Here is a 19,208-nt window from a genome sequence, read left to right on the forward strand (position 1 = left end):
TGCCTTGCTTAAGGGCACTAAGTGTGGTTGAACGTCTTAACTTCCTTCTTTGCCATTCCTTTGAAGTTTGATCATACGTATACTACTTTTTTATTACCGGTTCTTCTTTGTTGGGAATGTGAGATCTTCAAGTTGGCGAAAAGTGGCACTTGAGTCTTGAGATAAAAAAAAACGCTTCATGTTTCCCATGCCTGTGTCTCCGTTGTCCGCTCTGTAAAAGATAGATCCACAAAGGCATCGAGTTCAAGTTTAGCGTCTGTGAAGGAGCTGAGAGTATGGAAACGTCTGTGGGATTAATTTAAATGAACAGAGGAAGTTCCTGTTGGGCGGGTTGTGAGCTCTGTCTGGTCTGATTCAGTCCATCTCTTTTCCCCTGGGCTGATTTCACCCCTCCCAGTAATTCTGCCATCCCTCGCTCCTCCTTTTGTTTCATCTCCCGTCTGTGTTCCCTTTTCAAACTGTTCTACACTTAGATGCTCTGATCTTTGGATTTTCATCAAGGTTCCGCTTCATGAATTATTTGCCTTATTTTCATATAAAGAAAAGTTGGAAGCCGGTGGGGAGAAAGTTTGAGCAAAGAAATTTTAATAGTCTGCCTCTGAAACTTTCTGTTGCTGTGATTTAGTTGACCTGACGATACACGCACACATCAGAACTACGTTTCTGTTATAAAATATGGCCTAATAGCAAAGGCAAACAAAATATATTTTAGGATTAAAGTCTTATTTCATATGTTTGCACCTTGCCTTGAGTTTTCTAAGCCCTCCTGTGTTTGTTAATTGACCTTTTTGTTTATTTTGTTAACATCTGAGAGCATCTTTCAGTAGCACCTTTGATATGAAGAGGTAAACAAACAACAGTCCTTTGAACAGACATGATGTGATGGCATCTCTGCAGCTTGACACCTTTTTCCCCTCAATCTTACTTTCACACATGCGTACGCACACACACACACACACACACACACACACACTTAAGAGACCCTACACAGGTGATTCAGTGAACCAACACTACTAGCAGTATGTTTCTTTTTCCCCTCCATTTGAAGGACTTGTGTGATTACTTATGTTAATCAAAGGGTTCAAATTAAATAGAGTTTTGGAGGTTCTGAGAGCTCCTGTGCCAGGGGGAGTCAGAGGCCAGAGCTTTCCTTCCACTGACTGCCTTTGTTTTCACATCCCCTCCTTCAGTGCAGGCTGTCTCCAAATTGAAATTAGAATAAATTAACATGATTTAATTGAGTTCGCAGAAGGCTGCGATATTTCTTAATTAGCTTTCACCGGGGTTCGCGGCAGGAGAGACTGTGGAGTTTTACTGAGGTTGCTGTGACGACAGAGGGAGATGTTTAGAGGACAGAGGGGAACCCAAGAGACAAGGACAGCCATCTCTTGTCTTTTGATCCTTGCCGCTTCCAATGTGTGTTTTTGTCCTTTTTTCCAGCTAATGTTTTCTTTTTTTATAACTGTTAAATTGGACACACCTTTTCTTAGCGTAACCTTGGATGCAGGGAATAATGTTTGCATGGCTTTGACAGCACACGCATGTAATATTGTTGAACAGGGCTTAAACCAGGTTAGCTTTGAAGATGCACATGTTCCTAATTGAATGACAGACACTTGGCCTTCACCACACTTGATTAGAACCTACTTAAGGATGGTGTTTGATTTGGGACAGGCCTTATTTGCTCTCATGGTATACTGAGGTTCTGCTTGTTGTACCTGCAGCTTATAACCATATTCATACTGTAATTGTTAAAAATCAAGAACAGGCAACAAAATTCTCATCACATTCTGTTTGCCTCCTTTTGTGACCGGCGTGTGAGAGCTTTTCACTAGGAATTTATGTCAGGCATGTTCAGGCAAACTGCTTTTCCACACTAGTTCTTACTGGTTAAGTAATGGATCAGATGAGTGAAGTGTTTCTGATACCTCAAGTTCAGAACTTGGAATCAGGGAAATGGTTATAGTGGACCATCTTTGAGACCAAGCCATTGAAGCCGCGGTGGCTCCTGTTGGCCTCATTGGCCCTTCCGTAAGCTGTGTAATATTAGGAGAATAATCCTTGAGGAGAGTAAGGCTAAGTCAGTACCTCTGAATGTCTCCCTTTTCTCAGAGTGGACCCCCCCGACTCTTATTTGCACTCTGACTGGTCTGTCATTGGATCTTGTGGGAGAGAGGGGACCCAGTTTCTTCTCTCATGCTGCCTAGGTCCAATCACTGGACTTCCTCTTGTTGTCTCATGCTGCAGGGCATTGCTGTCACCAGGTCGGAGTGAAGGAGTAAGACATTGCTAAGTAGAGAGCAATCTCATCTGTTGGCTGTCCAAGCAGTCAGTAAAAGCTTTGCTTTACAGGAATGTTGAAACGCAATGTGAAGTTGTAGAAATGCTACAACTGTCACTGTTTGATGAATGGACTGATTATTTCTATTATCAATTGATTAGTCTGTGTTTTTTATATGCATGCGTTCATCTGAGTCTGTTTCTTACTGTTAGAAAGATGAGAAGAATGAGAAATTGAACTTAGAAAGCCCTGATCCCAGCTAATGATGATGATTATACTTTTAATGAATCCTCATAATTCAGCCTTCAGTTTGTAATGGACGTGATGCTGCCATTGAAGACATAGACCATTGTCACTTTAATGATAATGTGTTGTGAGCGACGTGGCGATGGTAGATTTTCACGAGTTATCTAATACTGCAGACAGTGAGTGAATGTTATACACACTCCTACACGAAGCTGCTTCCTTAATCGCAAAACGCATAAATAAACTAAGACACTGGGGAGAGTAAAGTTGCCAAACGGATTAAGAGTAGTTGTCTTGCTATTGTGGTGCCAAATAACTTTCCTTCTTTAAGCCCGATTGTGTTCCGTCACCGTGAATAAGACTGTAGCCGTTTGCTTAGCCCCATCTTTGTTTTTACCACTTTTTGCTCAATGATCAATTCCGGGAATAAATCGTGGCCTCCCTGATAAATTGCCGCTGAGGTCGGACGTGATGTGGCTGTTCTGAGCGACGCGTCTTGTTCCAGTTACTGTAATGCCTCAGGGTATTTTTTCACCTCTTTCCTCTGTTGTGTACTTGTCGAGTTCACAAGGTAAGCACTGTGAAGAGCTCACTCTTCTCAATACCCACGCCGACTGGTGTAAGAGGGCCTTCCGCAAAGCGCTGCTTGTAATCTGCCTTTGGTAAGTCCTCCTTAGTTTTATCTGCCAAGGATTACCTCACAGAGAGGAGGACCAGAGAGAGAGAGAGAGAGAGATGCAGAGCGGGAGAGAGGGTGAGAGAGAAATGAAAAGCAAGTCAAACAGAAAATGATGAAGATGGAACAAAATGAAAACAAATCGCTGTGTAATCTCTGAAGAAGGAGAGAGACCTTTGGAGTTGAAGGGAAGTTTCCCTCACCACTCATTAGAGAGGGAATTGACTAATCCCTTCATGATTGATGTCTGCTATGAGAGGGTTTGTAGCAGACTAATAGGGCTTATGGGGATGACCAGAAAGTCTTTTTGTGTGTGTATGCGTGTGTGCCTTTGTGTGTGTGTGCTCGCCTCCGTCCACTGGCTGCAGAGGCCAGGGGTTTGAATGACATGGCGGACGAAAAAAGGGGTAACTTTATCTTAATCTGGTCCTAATCTGCCCCAGTCCTCCAGGTGCGTGTGGGCTTAAACCCCAAAGGGATCCCGGGTTTTGGGGTGAGGTTTAAGGGGGCTTTGAATGAGGAGAGGTCTGTGCACTAGAAAACTCCTCGGACCCCCCGCACATTAAACTGCACTCACTTAGCCATACCATACCTCCTTCCCATCAGCCTGAAGTGGCCCCTGCTACATTTTTAATTGAATTAAACCTACCCTTGTTCAGAATTTGAAAAAGGACCTTGAAAGTGCCATATGAATTAATCAGCGATTTGTCTTTCAAATTGTGTGTGTGCGCGGGCGTGTGCGTAAGTGTGAGCACACATACGCACACCTCAGTCTGTGTCTGTGTTTGAGGAAAAGAGGGTGAGTATGGAAATGATAAGGCTTTAATTGCCTCTTTATAACGCCCTCCAGCACCCCCCCCCCCACCCCCCACCCCCACCTCTTTTGGCTTGTTCAGGTATGCAGGTGTGTGTTCTTACTGTAGGTGCGTACAGGGCATAGTAAGTAGCATTTCTAGTGCCCAACTTCACTAGATCACAAAGTGGGATCGTTGCCACAGCTTTACTTGAGCACTCTTTGATTTGAGCTCAGTGGACATCAACAACATTTGAGCTCTCAAGACTGTTCAGAGGACGGTTTAGTTACAAACCAGGAAAGACATTTGACACGCATGTAAACCCCTTTATTTGGCGTCTTGATACAGGGTATTGATTGGTAGTAATTGATGTTACTTATCACATCATTTAAAACCAATTCTACCATTTATAGCTTTGGATAAGTCCTTTTTGCAATCTCTGTTTTATTAATGGTCATTTAGATTCAGAGTACCAGTGATGTACCATAAAGTGCTGTCCCTCAGATATTCTTCAAGTGTCCCTGTCCTCCTCTTTACTTTGCATCCTTGTCCCTGTGTCTTTCTTGCTACTTCCCTTCCATTTCTTTCTGTCTGTCCTTGTTTATACTCATTTCCTCTCTATCCCTTCTCTGCATATGTGTAGCATTTGAGACCCACCACCACGCTGCACCACGCCCTTCCCTCCTTCCCTCCTTCCTTCCCTCCTTCCTTCAGTGTGTTTTGATGTATGCGTATTCTGTTCAGGAGCCAGGCGCATCGAAGGGGTGACTTTGTAATTATGTTCATTTTAATTGCCTGCGCTATCACTCTTCTCATCACTTCAAAGCCCACGGTGCACCGGACAGTGGCAGTCTATAGTGAGGGTGGGGGGTGGGAGGGGTTACACAACTACTGTGTCAAGAACCACGCGCACACCCACACACACACAAGTCAGTCAGCGTCTTTACCTGCAGAGCATAATTCCTGAAGTAGCCTCCTTAATGAGTTTTCCCTGCCCAAGCTTAGATTAATTGATAAATGGCGACGTTATCAGTGCGGCTGATCGCTGAACTCAATGCACCACTAATTTGTTTGTTGAAGATGGCAGTTAAAGGAGATTAATGCAGTATAGATTTATAAGCGCCCTCCTCATTCTTCTCCCCCTCCTTCTCCTCCTACTACTTTTTTCTTTAAAGAGGAAGAGGTGGAGAAGGAGAAAGGGAGGAGGAAGAGCGACCTGGCTTCTTTCTACAACTATTCGCAGCACCGCCCTTGTGGAGAACACACTCGGGCAAGGACTGCGCCAGTATGAACAAGGCTCATACTGATTCCCATATCTGCTGATACAGACTCTGATTATTCTACTAATTGTCCTCTAATTCCTATAATAATGACGGGAACACTTAGAGTTTCCTTAACAAAAGTGCTGCCTTGTTTTGATCTCTAATTGGATCCTCACTTTAATACTATCAATCTCCACTGAAAACACACACACACACACACACGCACACGCACACACACACAACCCCGTACCTACCCACCTCACTCGTCTGCCTTTCCCCCCAGCCAAAGCTAATTTGCAGAGGCGTGAGTGTGGGTAATGCTACTGCTGTTTCCATGACAAGCTAAAGCCAGTGCTTACACCGTATTATGCCCCTGTGTTACACGTTAGCTGAGCACGGGGGTGGTTGGGCACACTGCAAGCTGGCACAGTCGCTCCTTTGGTCCTGCCTCCTCCAGACTGTGTTATTTTTCTTCTTCTTCTTCTTCTTCTTTTTGTAGCAAACGATTTTTTATTTCAATTTCAAAGCCGTCTCTCCGTCCTCCGCCGTTACTGCTTTCTCTCCCCGCCGCTCTCTCTCTCTCCTGCTTTGCATGGTTATGCCTGTGGAGCAGAATGGGCCTTGGAAGCGAAATGATCTTGGAAAACGAAGCAGCTTCCCCCCCCCGCCCCCCCCTCTCGTTTTTACATATTGCGTTTCCGTAGCCAACTGCCGAAAGGCTCTCTCTTGGCCCGCAGGTTCATTGTTAGTTGGGATGCGTATCTTGCTTCTGAGGGAATCACTTGCAAACCCCCATCGCCGCAGCTACCTTCATGATGAATGTCGGGTTTTTGCTTATTTTCCTCTTGTACCTCTGTAAAAAAAACAACATTACAAACAGTTGTGTGTAAGAAAATCCAACGACAACTTGAATGATGAACGTGTAATCCTATTTGCTCCACTGCTCGCCTTAGTGCCTGGCTCAAAAGTATCAAGTTCGATTCTTCACATTCAGATTTCAGTGTGACTTCGTAGGCATACAGGGTTATTATGCTGTAAATCCTGTCCATATGTACACACACACACTTTAGGCACATTGTACAGTGAAGCGTGAGTTACTAAACACTGTCTACACACAGTGACACACACACAGACTTTCACTCTCGGCTCTCTTTGGAAGGAGCCCCTCCTCGCTGTGATTACAACAGTAATGCGATATTTCCTTTGTATGTTAATGTGTATTATTTTTCACGCTACATTCACTTTCCTCTCCTCTTCCAGTCTTTTGTCTCTCTCCTCCCCTTTCCCCATTGTTCCATCCACTCCACATCTCCATTTACATAATTGAACTTTTGATTGGACTTTGCTTGCTCCCCTCTCCCTCTCTCTCTCTCTCTCTGTCTCTCTCTCTCTCTCTCTCTCTCTCTCTCCCCCGTCATGCAGGCAACGTGTGAAATCCGCGGCGTAATTTCATGGCTAAGATTACATGAAGTGATCATTCGTTTTCACTCTGGCTTTTTCGCTCCTTTCTTGAAGACGCTGGCCATGCAAATACCCAGATTAAACAAATTGCTTGTTTTGATCGAAGGTACAATTAAATAATTGAGTGCGATGGCAGTGGAGCCCGACCAATCAAACGCTGGTTTTTCGGGAGCCGGATGGACAGGCCACTTCAGTCACAGACCTTATCCTGTTGAATGTGAATAGGTGTTAACGTTTCTCAAGTGTGTGTTTACATCTTGCAGAGTGTTAAGTGTGTAGTTGCTTTTTCCGTAAGTAGTTTTTCTATATCGTACTCGATTCCTTGTCTGTCTCTACGTGGCCGCGTATATTTCCATACACACCGAGTACAGTATCGGTGTGTGTGAATGCATGTGCAGACACAGTTGTCATTTTGAGTGAGTCTTTTGTGTTTATGTGTTCTTTGCAATGTGTGTGTGTGGACTTTTTTTCCCCTCCGCCGCAGGCCCCTTGAGCGGATTACAAGTTTTAAAGAGTATGAGATTCAACACCTCCTCAAATCTGACACTCTCTGACACTCTTTGAAGCCATGAAAGTGAGATTGGAAAGACATGGAAGCTCTTTTCTCTCCACAGAGTCATGGGTTTGTGTCATTGGGCCGGGGCCAGTTAAGTTTCCATTGAAGCATTATGCCCCCGAGTGAGAGACAATGCTGCTATTTAAAGCGTTTGACTTCTGTCTTTTTTGCGTCTGAGTCTGAAAGGGGAGTTTTAATGGCTGCCCCATACTGTCAAGAGAAGCTGCATGTAACATTATCTGACTTACTGGGTTTGTATTTGTCTTGTTTTTGTTTGGGGGCAGTAGGGAGAGCCAGTGGTTAGACGTCTTTGTAAGCTGGGTGACTTAGATTGAAAGGTCCTATGTGGACATGTACAGTATCTGTCCTTCTTAAGTGTCCCTGAAATCCCCTACAGTAGTAATGAGCTTTTCTACTGCCCATTAGTCTGATGTTAGGTTAGAATGTTCTATACTAATCATATGTACAGTGCCCTTTCTTGGTGCAGTGATGATGGATTAGAGGTTTAAGGTTCTTATACTGTTGCACAAACCATGTTTATAAACGTTTCTTCAGCGTAGTAAAGGAACGATGTCCAACTTCTCTGCAGTAATGCCGTTTGTCTGGACTGGAGATCTTTGACAGTTTCATAATTGTCTGTATCATTGTTCATCCTCTTAACCCATTATTCCAAATCTCGCATCAGATCCCCAAAATCCCATCGCTGACAGTCCAAATCCTCCCTAACACCAGCACCAAACAGGAACCAGGTTACTTCCATTCCCAGGTTTCTTCCTATCTTGTCAATTCAGGCATTGTGGTGAGCTTAACACCCCCCTTCTCTCTCGCGCGCACACGCTCCCTTTTTCTCTCTCGCATCCTTTTCCCCCCTTCTTCCATTTTTTCCCCTTTCTTTGCCCTGTCGGATGTATGTTGTTGACACTGAGGCATCAGGAATAATGGAATCTCTTGTCAGCGGCTTGTATTTCTGGCCCAGGCTGTTAGGGCTGTGTATAATAGTAGCGAAGGAGGAGGAAGAGGGGAGGTTATGTGCCACTGATAGTAATGAAGGTTGCCTTTTCATTTTTTAATATGGAATGTTTGTGGGCTGAGGCAATGCTCTCCGCTAATCCTGCCCTCAAGCTGAGCTAGCTACACGGCTGTGTCAGTGTTACACACGCCCCGAACTCAAATTCATGCACACACACACACACACACACACACACACACACACACACCTCCCTTTAGGCAAGACAGCAGCAAACTGTTTGATAAGTCAGGGTGCATTTCTGCTCCTCATGAAAATTTCACTCCCTCCATGTTTGTGTCTTAAGGAAATGCAGGCCGCCCCTGTAAAAGGAGATATGGTATTTGTTCTGTATTTGATGGATATGAAAGCTTAAGTGTGCAGATGCATTCTGTAAACCTTTATCGGGGGAAGCGGCGTAATGGAACAGTCTGGGCCGCCGATTTGAGGAAATGACATCAGCCGGGGTCGTTAGGAATGTGCTGTCAGTGGATAAAGAGCAGGTTGCTTCTGAAAACAAGTAAGTCAGGAATAAACAAAGGAACGCTTGGAACGATTCAGAAAGGTGAACACAACCACTTTGGGCTTTGCTCTTTGCTCTTTTAATTATATAATATTTACATCTTTATGTACTCATGTAATTGCATTTACTGTGTGTGTGTATGTGTGTGTGAAGTCCCCACTATTACCACTGTGGTTTTCTGTGCCTTCTCTCTCCTAAAGTGCAAATTATAATGTCTGTATGTTTATGCGTCTTAGTTTCCTGTTGGCTTAAGTGTGTGGGTTGGTGGAATAGTGGATACCTAAAAGTGTGTTGTTCCCCACTGGCTATTGAATGAAAGAACGTGCATGTTTTCTACTGGCTATAGTGTGTGTGTGTGTGTTTTCCACTGGCTAGGGTGCAGGGTCTCTGGCGCTGGAGTGTGCTGTGTGTGTCTAATTGCTTTAATAGCACCTGGTCTCTAATCCCAGGTAATTAGAGTGCTGTATTAGACAGCTACTTTCAACCGTCACTTGAAAAAGCAGAAAGCGAAGGCCTGGAGGAAGACCACTCAACACACACACACACACACACATACACACACATACGAGGCCGTTACACACTTACGGGTACACATGCAATCAGTGGCAGAGGCGACAACTGGAGACAACTGGAGGAATGAGTTTGGTTCAGTGGGACAACAAGGCGAGGGAAGAGTCTTGGCGCTCTTGCGGTCTCTAAAGGCGCTCGTCACATTGTGTCACCATGTTTGTTGGGAAAGAGTCGCACATATTCCTACGTTGACCCCTGTGTTCTTCTGCTTCTTTTCATCCGTTTGTTTGAGCGGCACGGCGGCATTGTCAACGCCGCGGTAAACGTGTCTGGAGAAGCTGCAGGGAAAGGTTAAGGCCCTCTTTTAAAGATGAGCCGGAAATGTCAAGTGTCCACCCCTCGGGCTCTCACTTCCTTCTCCCTGTACTTGGAGTGCCGCAGGGGCATGCATGGCTCTAACACACACACGTACACACACACACTGGCACAAAGGTTAGGAGCTGCTATTAGAGTTACCCTCAAGTGTCTTTCATCTGTTTTGGCCCTCGCGGCTCCTCACCAGGCTCCAGGCTCCAGGCTCATGGTCACAGGTTAGACTACAACAGAGGAGCTGGAGCCATCCAGGTGCTCGCTCAGTCTCAGCTAACACCGCCTAAATCTATAACTCCTATATGTCCTTCTATCCTACACTCTTGCAAAGCACAAAGTCTCCCAGGCTCCGCTGAAGCCACTTGTTTGTTATTGACAAAAGCCAGTAACTTTGATCTCCCTCTGGTCTGAGCTCCCATCAGAACCATCTCACTCTTGCCTTCCTTGCAGTAGCAAAAAACGTCCAACAGAGGGGGTTGGTGGGCTACGGCAAGCTTTGGTTATGGGACTGCAAATTTGGGGGGCCCTTTGTCAGCTGTGTGTTGTTCAGGTCTTCCACTGCGTTCCATTGAAAGCTGAAGATAAATTGCAATCTGAAATGTTGATCATAAACCGCTGCACAGGGTTTGGAAGAGCAGAATTTCTCTGACATCAACCTTTAATGTTAATTCACCTTTAATCAATTATTCTGGGAAACCGGAAAAGAATAGATTTATATAGATAGAGTATAGAGCATTCTTAATAGTAAACATTACAAGGTTAATCACTTTTTTCTTTTTTAGGTGATGTATGTGATTTAAAAATGTTATTTATGTGTCTAAGTGCTCTTAATGCCATCTATTTGAAATGAAAATGGAAATTGAATGATGAAAGAAGAGACATTTGAAAACTCTTTTTTTTCTTCTTCTCCTCCCTCCTCCATCATTCCCTCTTTCTCTTCATATCCATATCTGTCCACATCCATCCCCTGTATCCTCACCTCCTCCCCCCTCCATCTCTCCATCCTTCCTCTCTTTCCTTCCCTGCCTGCAGCCCAGCCCCATCCCCAGCCCGGTCCTGGGGGGGAAGCCCAACGCCTGCCAGTCCCTGCTGGTGTGGTGCCGCGAAGTCACCAAGAACTACCGCGGGGTGAAGATCACCAACTTCACCACCTCCTGGAGGAACGGGCTGGCCTTCTGCGCTCTGCTGCACCACTTCAGACCTGACATAATGTAGGACACACACACACACTCGCGCACACACAAACACACAGACCAGAAACCCTAATAAGTGTTATACCTCCGACTGAAGATTATTTGCCTCTTTTGTTTTGAACATTGGTATCATACGTTCCCTCACACACACACACACACACACAGATTCTGTCGTCACACCGTTTTTGCATCCACTCTTCCCATCTGTTTTGAAAAGTGACAGATGTTTACACACACATGCACACTAAATGAATCAGTCTCAGTTTTGAATGCAGAGTGGCACGTTTGCCAAGAAATCCAATCTGATTATTCTCGTGTGTGCTTATAATTGCGAGTGAACATTTGAGCATCGCTCCAGCATCTGTGTGTACGTATGTGTGTGTGTGAGAATTTTATAAACTGTTATTAAATGTGTGTATTTATTTATCGCTGAAGAAAGTGTGTGTGTAAAACCTGTAGCCCCATCAACACGGCTGACATGTAGATAATTTATCAAAAAGGTGCTCTGTGTGTGCCTGCCTGCCTGCCTGCGTGTGTGTGTGTCGAACGTGCATTCCCTAGTGTTATTTTTACATATTTTCCACTCTATTAGGTTTGTTGATTGCACTGCTATGAAATTGCATGTTACCGTTCTAATACCATTACATGTGACACATATTTAAACACACCTCTCTCCCTCTCCTCTCTGCTATCTCTCCCCGTCTCACGTCCTCTGTCCCTTCTCTCTGCTCTCCCTCCTCTCCGACCCTCCCCGCTGTTCTTTCAGAGACTACAAGTCGCTCAATCCTCAGGATATTAAAGAAAACAACAAAAAGGTAAGAGGCAGCCACCGCTGGGCCTTCTTCACCACTTAACTCCCTCCCATTCACATTTCCATTCGGCCTTATTTAGAGATCTAGCATTAATCCCTGGATACAGTGTGTATTTAGGTAGTTACGGGGGAGAGGGGGCCAGAATGCACACGAAGGCACACAAACACACTCACGGTGACATCTATGCTACAGGCGAATGTTCTAGTAACTGCTCTCATAAGACGTTTCCCCCCCGCTGTGACGTGTGCACAATGTACGTATAGATCACCTGGCAGAGATGAAACTTTGTCTGCTCGGCTTCCCGCTGGCAGCTTAGTAATCATCCTTTACGATCGATGAGTGATGTGGCTGTACGTGTACAATAAGAGCATGTTTTTGTAGTTTTGATATATTTAGGTGTGTGTATGTAGATTGGAGTATATGCACAGTGTAAGACTACAATAACTACTACTCATAGTTCATGTGTAGCACTTATTCAGGAGTGATCACATCGATTTGAGTCGTTAAACATTCCACCCATATGCTCCTTTAAAGACTTTGCGTTTTGTAGCCATTTCATCATACATAAGGATTTCAAATCTATGGTTGAAGGCAAGAAGTCGTCTGTGGATTTCTTATTTATGGCAGACCGTCTCCTCCTCCCGAATAAAAGTTGCCATGTCCTCTCCTCCAAATCCCTCCGTATTAAACCCGTCCATATGCACGTACACTTTCCGAGTGAATAACCTATTCTCTTCCTATAACCAATGCCCACACCTGCTTTAATCCTTGCCCAATGTCCTCATATCCACACATTCATGATTGGAGCTTCACACTCACACACACATCCCTTTTCTTCTTCCATCAGGTTCTATTCGCACACATTCATTTCTCCTGTACACACTTTTTACTCGCACACAAACGCACACCATATTTTTCCCTTTTCTTCTTTTACCACATACACACACACACAGACAGACAGACACAGACACACTGTCCCCTCTTTGGCCCCAAGGGCTACACAGGACGATATGCGTCGGGTTCTGCAGCTTGATTTCTTTTGCTCATACACACTCTGGCTCAGCGATAACCTCTGGTGGCCCTGTTAGGCATGAATGCTACCCTGTTGACAATAACCACAGCGAAGGGAGAGAGAGAGAGAGACCCCAGTCCCCATATCTGCTACCTGCCCCTCACCCCCTCCCCCCCCCTCCCCCTCCAGGTGCTCAAGTAGCCCTGAAGAAATTGGTTAGATATAAGTAATATGGGAATATGCCGTAGAAGGTGATAGCCGGTGAATAACTGCAGCCCCGTGTCCAGCGTTCTAGAAAGATCTACAGCAGTTCCCCATGTACATTTAGCTCAACCAGTTGTCCTGTAGCATTACACCGAAGACATGGCTACTGTGTATATCAGCTGCCCTCTGCTCCCTCTTTCCTCCTCTCCCTCAAGATTCTGACTAGAGTACAAGCAGCCATGAGAATGTGAACAAGGGCGATAGTATGAAGATATTCCGGAAATTTCCATTTGAGCTAATTTGTTGTTAGCATTTCCCGAATCCGAAATGTCGCCTGTCTTCAAGGCTTCACGTGTATTTCTAGATTTTGCTTGCTTTTTTTCTGTCCACCCAATTTATAACAATACAGGTCGCGATCCAAAACTCTGAGAAACTTCATCAAAATTAAGCAAAGATGAACAGAATTTAGAAAATCCATAGGAAAGAAATGGATAGAATGGAAATGTGTAAGAATGACACATATCTCCGTCACGCCCCCACCTTTCACAGTCTATCAGTGAATGATTGCAATAAGCCCAGACTGTGCTGAATTATGACAGATAAGGACAATCAATAATGGGGGAGGGTGGAGACGCCAGGGAGACAGAGAAGTGAATATTTACCAGATTTATTGCCTTTGAAATGATCCGCTATCAATGAATATGTGTGTTTGTGAGCGCAGGTAAGCCTTTCTAATTGACTGCCTTCGCCGTCTCCACGCGCGCTCATTTGCGGCGTTGACGAACTTGCGAATTGCGACCGCGTTTGAACCTCACGCCCGGCCCCACTGTTTTGTCATTGTGCTCTTTTGTGCGCATAATGACTCCAAGGAGAAGCCATTTCCCCCCTGATATCAGATAATATAGCACCAAGCGTCAGCCTGCAGCGCCCCAAGCACAGCCATGGGGGGTTGGGGACGAGAGGAGGGGGTGCCGGTGATTGACAACGATGGATAGCTGTCAATCACAAAAGGGGAGGGGGGATGGGGGGGGCAGAGAGCAGCAGCCTGGGCGCACAACGATTACATTCAGTCCAAACCTAAATGGGATTGAAAGTGAGAAGAATAGATGTTTTCCCAAACGTCTGTTGGGGAAACTGTTGTTGTCGTTGACTCCTTTTAGTCTTTACCTTTAAAATCAGATTGAATACGATAAAATAAGGTTGTTGGTAACCGCAGCTCGACTGCTGTGGACAGGAAAGATAACTTGTACATTATTATTATAAGTGTTTGCATGTGATATGATCGGTGCTCATCAAGCTTGAAGAGCAGATAGTGAGAGAGTTAAGGCAGGACACCGGGGTCACAAAGACTGTAACGCATGTCAAGTCTTAACATCGACCCTGAAACAAAACCCAACACAGGAGCCTCCCCCCCCGCCCCCCCACCAATCCGCGCACACACAGCTCTCACTTTCTTCCACTCTCGCCCTTTTCTCTCTTTCATTCTTTCATTCCGTCCCCATTGAGCAGCAAAGTTGTCGTCCTCTTTCACAACCTACCCTGGGCGAGAGGGGAACAATGCCAGCACACTTTGCTGCCCTGAATACGTGTTAGAAACCCAATCAGGCCCTCTTATTCTCCGTATTCTTTTTCTTTCTTCCTCTCCCTCTTTTTTCTTTCACACTCCCTTTCTGCCAGGGGAAGGAGGGTAGGAGGAGGAACTCAAACAGGCCCGCTGTAAAGGCAAACTCCTCTCTGTTCTCTTTTATTTTCTCCCCCCGTCAGTTCTTTCTTCCTGCCTTGTCTTTGCAAGCACACAATCGAGCACACACACATGCACACACACCCGCACACACACACATATACCTCATTTCCTTGTGCAAGTATAGATGTTTGGTCCATTCTTGCCCTCTCCATCAGTGGAAAGGGACAAAAGAGGCGAGAGTGAAAAAGACCTCCTAACAAAAGACGTCATAATTAATTGTAAATTGAGAAACGTCTCTCACTTGATCAAGCCACCTTGTATTTCTCGATTTCTCCCCTTTCTGCTCTCTCCGCTCCTCTCTTTGATGGAAACAAATACAGTTGTACAAACAAGATTTACAAGTTTAACCCTGTCATGACTGGAAGGGCACCAGATTTAATATGTCGGGCAGTGAATATCTCAGAAATCACGTCGGTAACTACAGATGAAGTGCCCTTGAGCAAAGCACTCCCGGTGTGGCTGTGTATAATGGTGTAACTTTGATGCAGGGACGCTCTGAAAACGCACAAATAAAACACAACTCGTGATAAAAGGCGTTGTTGGGTTGTAGAGAGACAGAGCTCCAGAAGAGTCTGCAGGCTTTAAATAGGTTAAAGAAGACTGAGAAGGGGGTCACTCTTCAAACAAAGTGTCCGATTAAACATGTGAGCCAAGTGCAAATAGCTTTGCATAATGACAGCACGTCCTCATTTACATGTCAGGTAAGCTTCTCATAAAACACACAGTCACATAAAAATTACAACTCGCCTCAGTCTGACAGCAAATTTAATCGCTTGGAAATCTGGGCGACGGTTTAAACTGTATTAATGTGCACACACACACACACACCCAGCACCCCCTGTGTGTCGGGACTCCCAGTCGTGTTTGGATGCAGCTGTGGCTCTGCTCCTCCTTTACTTAAACACAGAGAATTTCAATCTGTCTCTGCCAATTTGACATTTCCATTTGTTTTATTATAAAGTTTATTCACTTTTTGAGAACATCAGTGCGCTAATGAACTTAAGGGAAGCATCATTAACACGTTTTGGTTATTGCAGTGCTATTCTGTGACTCATCAGCAGGTCTGTAGAGCTGCAAAGACCTTGTGAGGCTGTTATGCTCATTGGAAAACAAAATTGTTGAACTGATGGAATGATATCTTGTCATGAACAAACCTTATTACAAGTGTGGCTGAAATGATGAAGGTGGGGAAGTCGGGGGAAGTAGACGGAAACGGTAGAGATTGATCTGGACAGATCCACCGCAGCAGTGAAACAAACAAGCATAGCAACAGGTTAGAATTAGATCAACACTATCAAGCAGGCCAGATACAAGCTGCGATACGTCAGAGAAACAGGGTGCTACAGACATTTGTGTGTGTGTGAGTGCGCGCGTGCCGTTAATCTATTTATTTACCTGTCATTGGCTGTGATAATGGTTTTCATCCCTTCTCTCTGTCTCAGGCTATCTGCTGATGGGGGATTGGGTTTGTGTGAGTTGGTTGATAATCACACCTGTATTTTCTCATCAGACTCTAATCAGACCAATTACACGCGTGACGGAGAGCGTGGGCAGGTTGATGTAGGGGAGCGATAAGGACACACACACACACACACACACACACACACAGACACACACACACAGACACAGAGACAGTGTAGGATTAAGCGCTGCGTATTGTGGTATCTGCGTCTCTTATCGGGGACAACCATCCTGACATGACCCGTCAGCAGTCATGACAAACACACACACACACATGGGTCATGCATGCAGCGCCTCATCCAGTGGAACCCGTGGCCCTTCTCAAAATTCAGCCTATTTGAGAAAGGAAATCAAACTTCTTCCATGTCAACTATTATTACCCTTCCACCGTCTCACCCCTTGTCTCAATGCTACATATGGCTTTTGATTGAATGAATCTGGAACTAAATGCCTGTTTCCTTTTTGCTTCCTTTTGGCAGGCATATGATGGCTTTGCCAGCCTGGGCATCTCTCGACTCCTGGAGCCATCGGACATGGTTCTGCTGGCCATCCCTGACAAGCTAACAGTAATGACCTATCTGTACCAGATTCGGGCCCATTTCTCTGGAGAGGAACTCAATGTGGTGCAGATCGAGGCAAACAGCAGCCGCAGCACCTACAAGGTGGGCGACTTTGAAACCGACACCAACGCTTCCATAGGCCAGGACAAGTTCTACGCTGAACTCAACGATGTACAGCAACGCCAGGCTAACTCTCAGGCTGTTACACCTGACGGTGGTCTTGACACTAAAACTAACGGCACTAAAGCCTCAGAGGAGGAGGAGGTGATGGAGGCAGGGTGGAAGGCTGAAGGAGAAGGAGTTTCAAGCAGCTTGCCATTATCAGGGCCGTTGACATCATCAACTCCTGTCCCATCGCCACGAGTGACGTCAGTTTCCTCAGACTTGACTTCTCGATCTCCTTCGGGGTCCCAAATGACACCATCCGCCTCCGAAGACAGGGGGAAGCTCCTCAAAGCAGACACGTTAGACCTGAGTGAATTACCACAGAGGGTTGAGAGAGAGATGGCAAAGGAACGACAGCAGAAGGACGAGAGGGGAGAGGATAAAAGGGATGGATGCACAGAACCGGGCTCCCCTACCAGGAGAGGGCCTTCCTCTTCTCCGCACCAGAAGCTGGGCTTCTCATACAACCGGGACGCCGACCTCATTAAGAAGAAGAGAGCCAGTCTGCGTCACTCTGAGTCTGAACCCGTCTGCGACCTCAGCTGCCCTCCAGTAAACCACACAGACGTGCCTCCCAAACAGGTAGACACACCCGTACAAGTATTGCCATTTAGGCAATCAAAGACAGGTTAATGCACATTAGAAGAAGCCTGTTAAGTCCTCATACAAACTCTGTCAGCCTGAATACTGTTGGTTCATTCTGGTTGTGCTGCTTCAGTCAGGCGTTTGTATTCTCACAGTGTCTGCCCCGCATGTCCCTACCTTGCACTTAATGGAATGTTTAGGGTTTTTTTTCCTGTGCATTTTCCCTTTGATACTTTCACAGCTACATCAATTATAAGACACAGGATGCGGCGAGCATTCATTCCCCTCTGGCACTCGCTAAGCTTCAAATCCTGACCTGGCTGATGCCGCTGCAGAGATGACCGTACCAGAATTCTCTACATTCTGCATTAGATGTTGTCTGCGCTTGTCTCGCTACCGAGACCCGGACACATTGAGACCCCGGTCCTTAACATGTGGCGACTACAGACGGCACCCCAGAGAACCCCCTGTTTTGACATTTCATTATATTTTTCATTATATTTCTCATCCCTTCAGTTGATGGCAGTCGGTGCCGTGACCGCTCAGGCGTGGCAACGCTTTGCACCGAGCACACATCATCTTGTCTCACACGCACTGATACACACCTGTATGCGCCTATGCACGCACGCACAAACACACACACACACACACACACACACACACACACACACAGCACATTCCTCTCTACATTGGTTAACCTCAGATTACAGCTTCCCGTTTTGAAAGGTCAAAGGCCGGCAGGTAATGACATCTATGACACCCCATTTAGATCTGCTTTTATCTAGATAGTGGGGTGCATCCTCTCCAACAGACCAGGCGGGTTGGAAAGGATATATAATATTCTTCTCTAAAGTAGATGTTGGAGCGTTGGCTATCCTTTTTTCCTTTTGCATCTGAGGCCTTATGCTCTCCACACTATGGGCCCAGCTGTAAATCAAAATAATTATCTAGTATGTCAAGTATGTGATGGAGACTCCACTCTTATTTTTCCTCTCCCAAAGGAGCCGGCACCTGCCCCTGTATCAAGTCCGCCAGCGGAGAAGGTGGGTGAAAACATGTCTAATCCTAACTGTTAAAACTACGTCCGTTTCCTCATCATCCACCTCTCATGGCTGCGTGTTTTTGTCTTGGCTCCCAGAAGGTGCAGTCTCGTCAGGAGGAGCTGAAGGAGAGAGCCAGACTCCTCCTGGAGCAGGCCCGCAGAGATGCTGCAATGAAGGCGGGCAACAAGAACAACCCCAACTCTGCTGTCGCTGCACCAACCAGGGCCACAACCGCCTGTGATGTAAGTCAACAAGAACAACACAAAATGGCATGCAGCTAATGTGTAGCTTTAATGTAAACCACCCCATGGGCAGCTTGTGTGTTTCTAGATGGAAAGTACACAGAGAAAGGTTGTATTGATAATTCCCATTACTACTGCATTGTTCAGCTCTAAACTGGCATGTTTTCATTAAGAAGCTTTATCAGTCATAGGCTTTTTAATCCAACATCTTACTCAAACGTTATCGTACGAAAAGTGTGTTTGTAATGTTTGAGGCCCACTTTGGGTCAGATTAGAGCGTTGGGTTACTGTGACTGGTCTGATCAAACACCTGGGCTGTGGACCCGTGTGCAGTAAGTTAATACTCCTCTGAGTTGGAGTCTGTCCTTGCCTCTTTACTGTGTGTACTGGAGTGTTGCATAGCATCGCCCCTGTGTGCAGGAACAGCCTCTTCAGCGCTCGCTCTCCACTCTGCACAGTTTCCACCGGGTCCAAATTTACTGCCCCTCTCACTACTTTCCCAT

General features: G+C 45.6%; 1 protein-coding gene across 2 annotated transcripts in view; it reads left to right on the top strand.

Moving 5' to 3' along the window:
* ehbp1 (EH domain binding protein 1) overlaps positions 1 to 19,208 on the top strand; it is a 103,682-nt gene that overhangs the window by 36,777 nt on the left and 47,697 nt on the right. For both annotated transcript variants that reach the window (XM_076160278.1, XM_076160277.1), the window contains exons 11-15: positions 10,717 to 10,895; positions 11,644 to 11,692; positions 16,590 to 17,417; positions 18,422 to 18,463; positions 18,559 to 18,705. In XM_076160278.1, the coding sequence (XP_076016393.1) occupies positions 10,717 to 10,895; positions 11,644 to 11,692; positions 16,590 to 17,417; positions 18,422 to 18,463; positions 18,559 to 18,705 (1,245 nt within the window). The remainder of the gene's footprint in view (positions 1 to 10,716; positions 10,896 to 11,643; positions 11,693 to 16,589; positions 17,418 to 18,421; positions 18,464 to 18,558; positions 18,706 to 19,208) is intronic.

Source organism: Genypterus blacodes, unplaced genomic scaffold (genome assembly GCF_046128005.1).
Source record: "Genypterus blacodes isolate CSIRO-AG114 ecotype Tasmania unplaced genomic scaffold, CSIRO-AGI_Gbla_v1 ptg000105l_1, whole genome shotgun sequence".
Classification (NCBI taxonomy): Eukaryota; Metazoa; Chordata; class Actinopteri; order Ophidiiformes; family Ophidiidae; genus Genypterus; species Genypterus blacodes.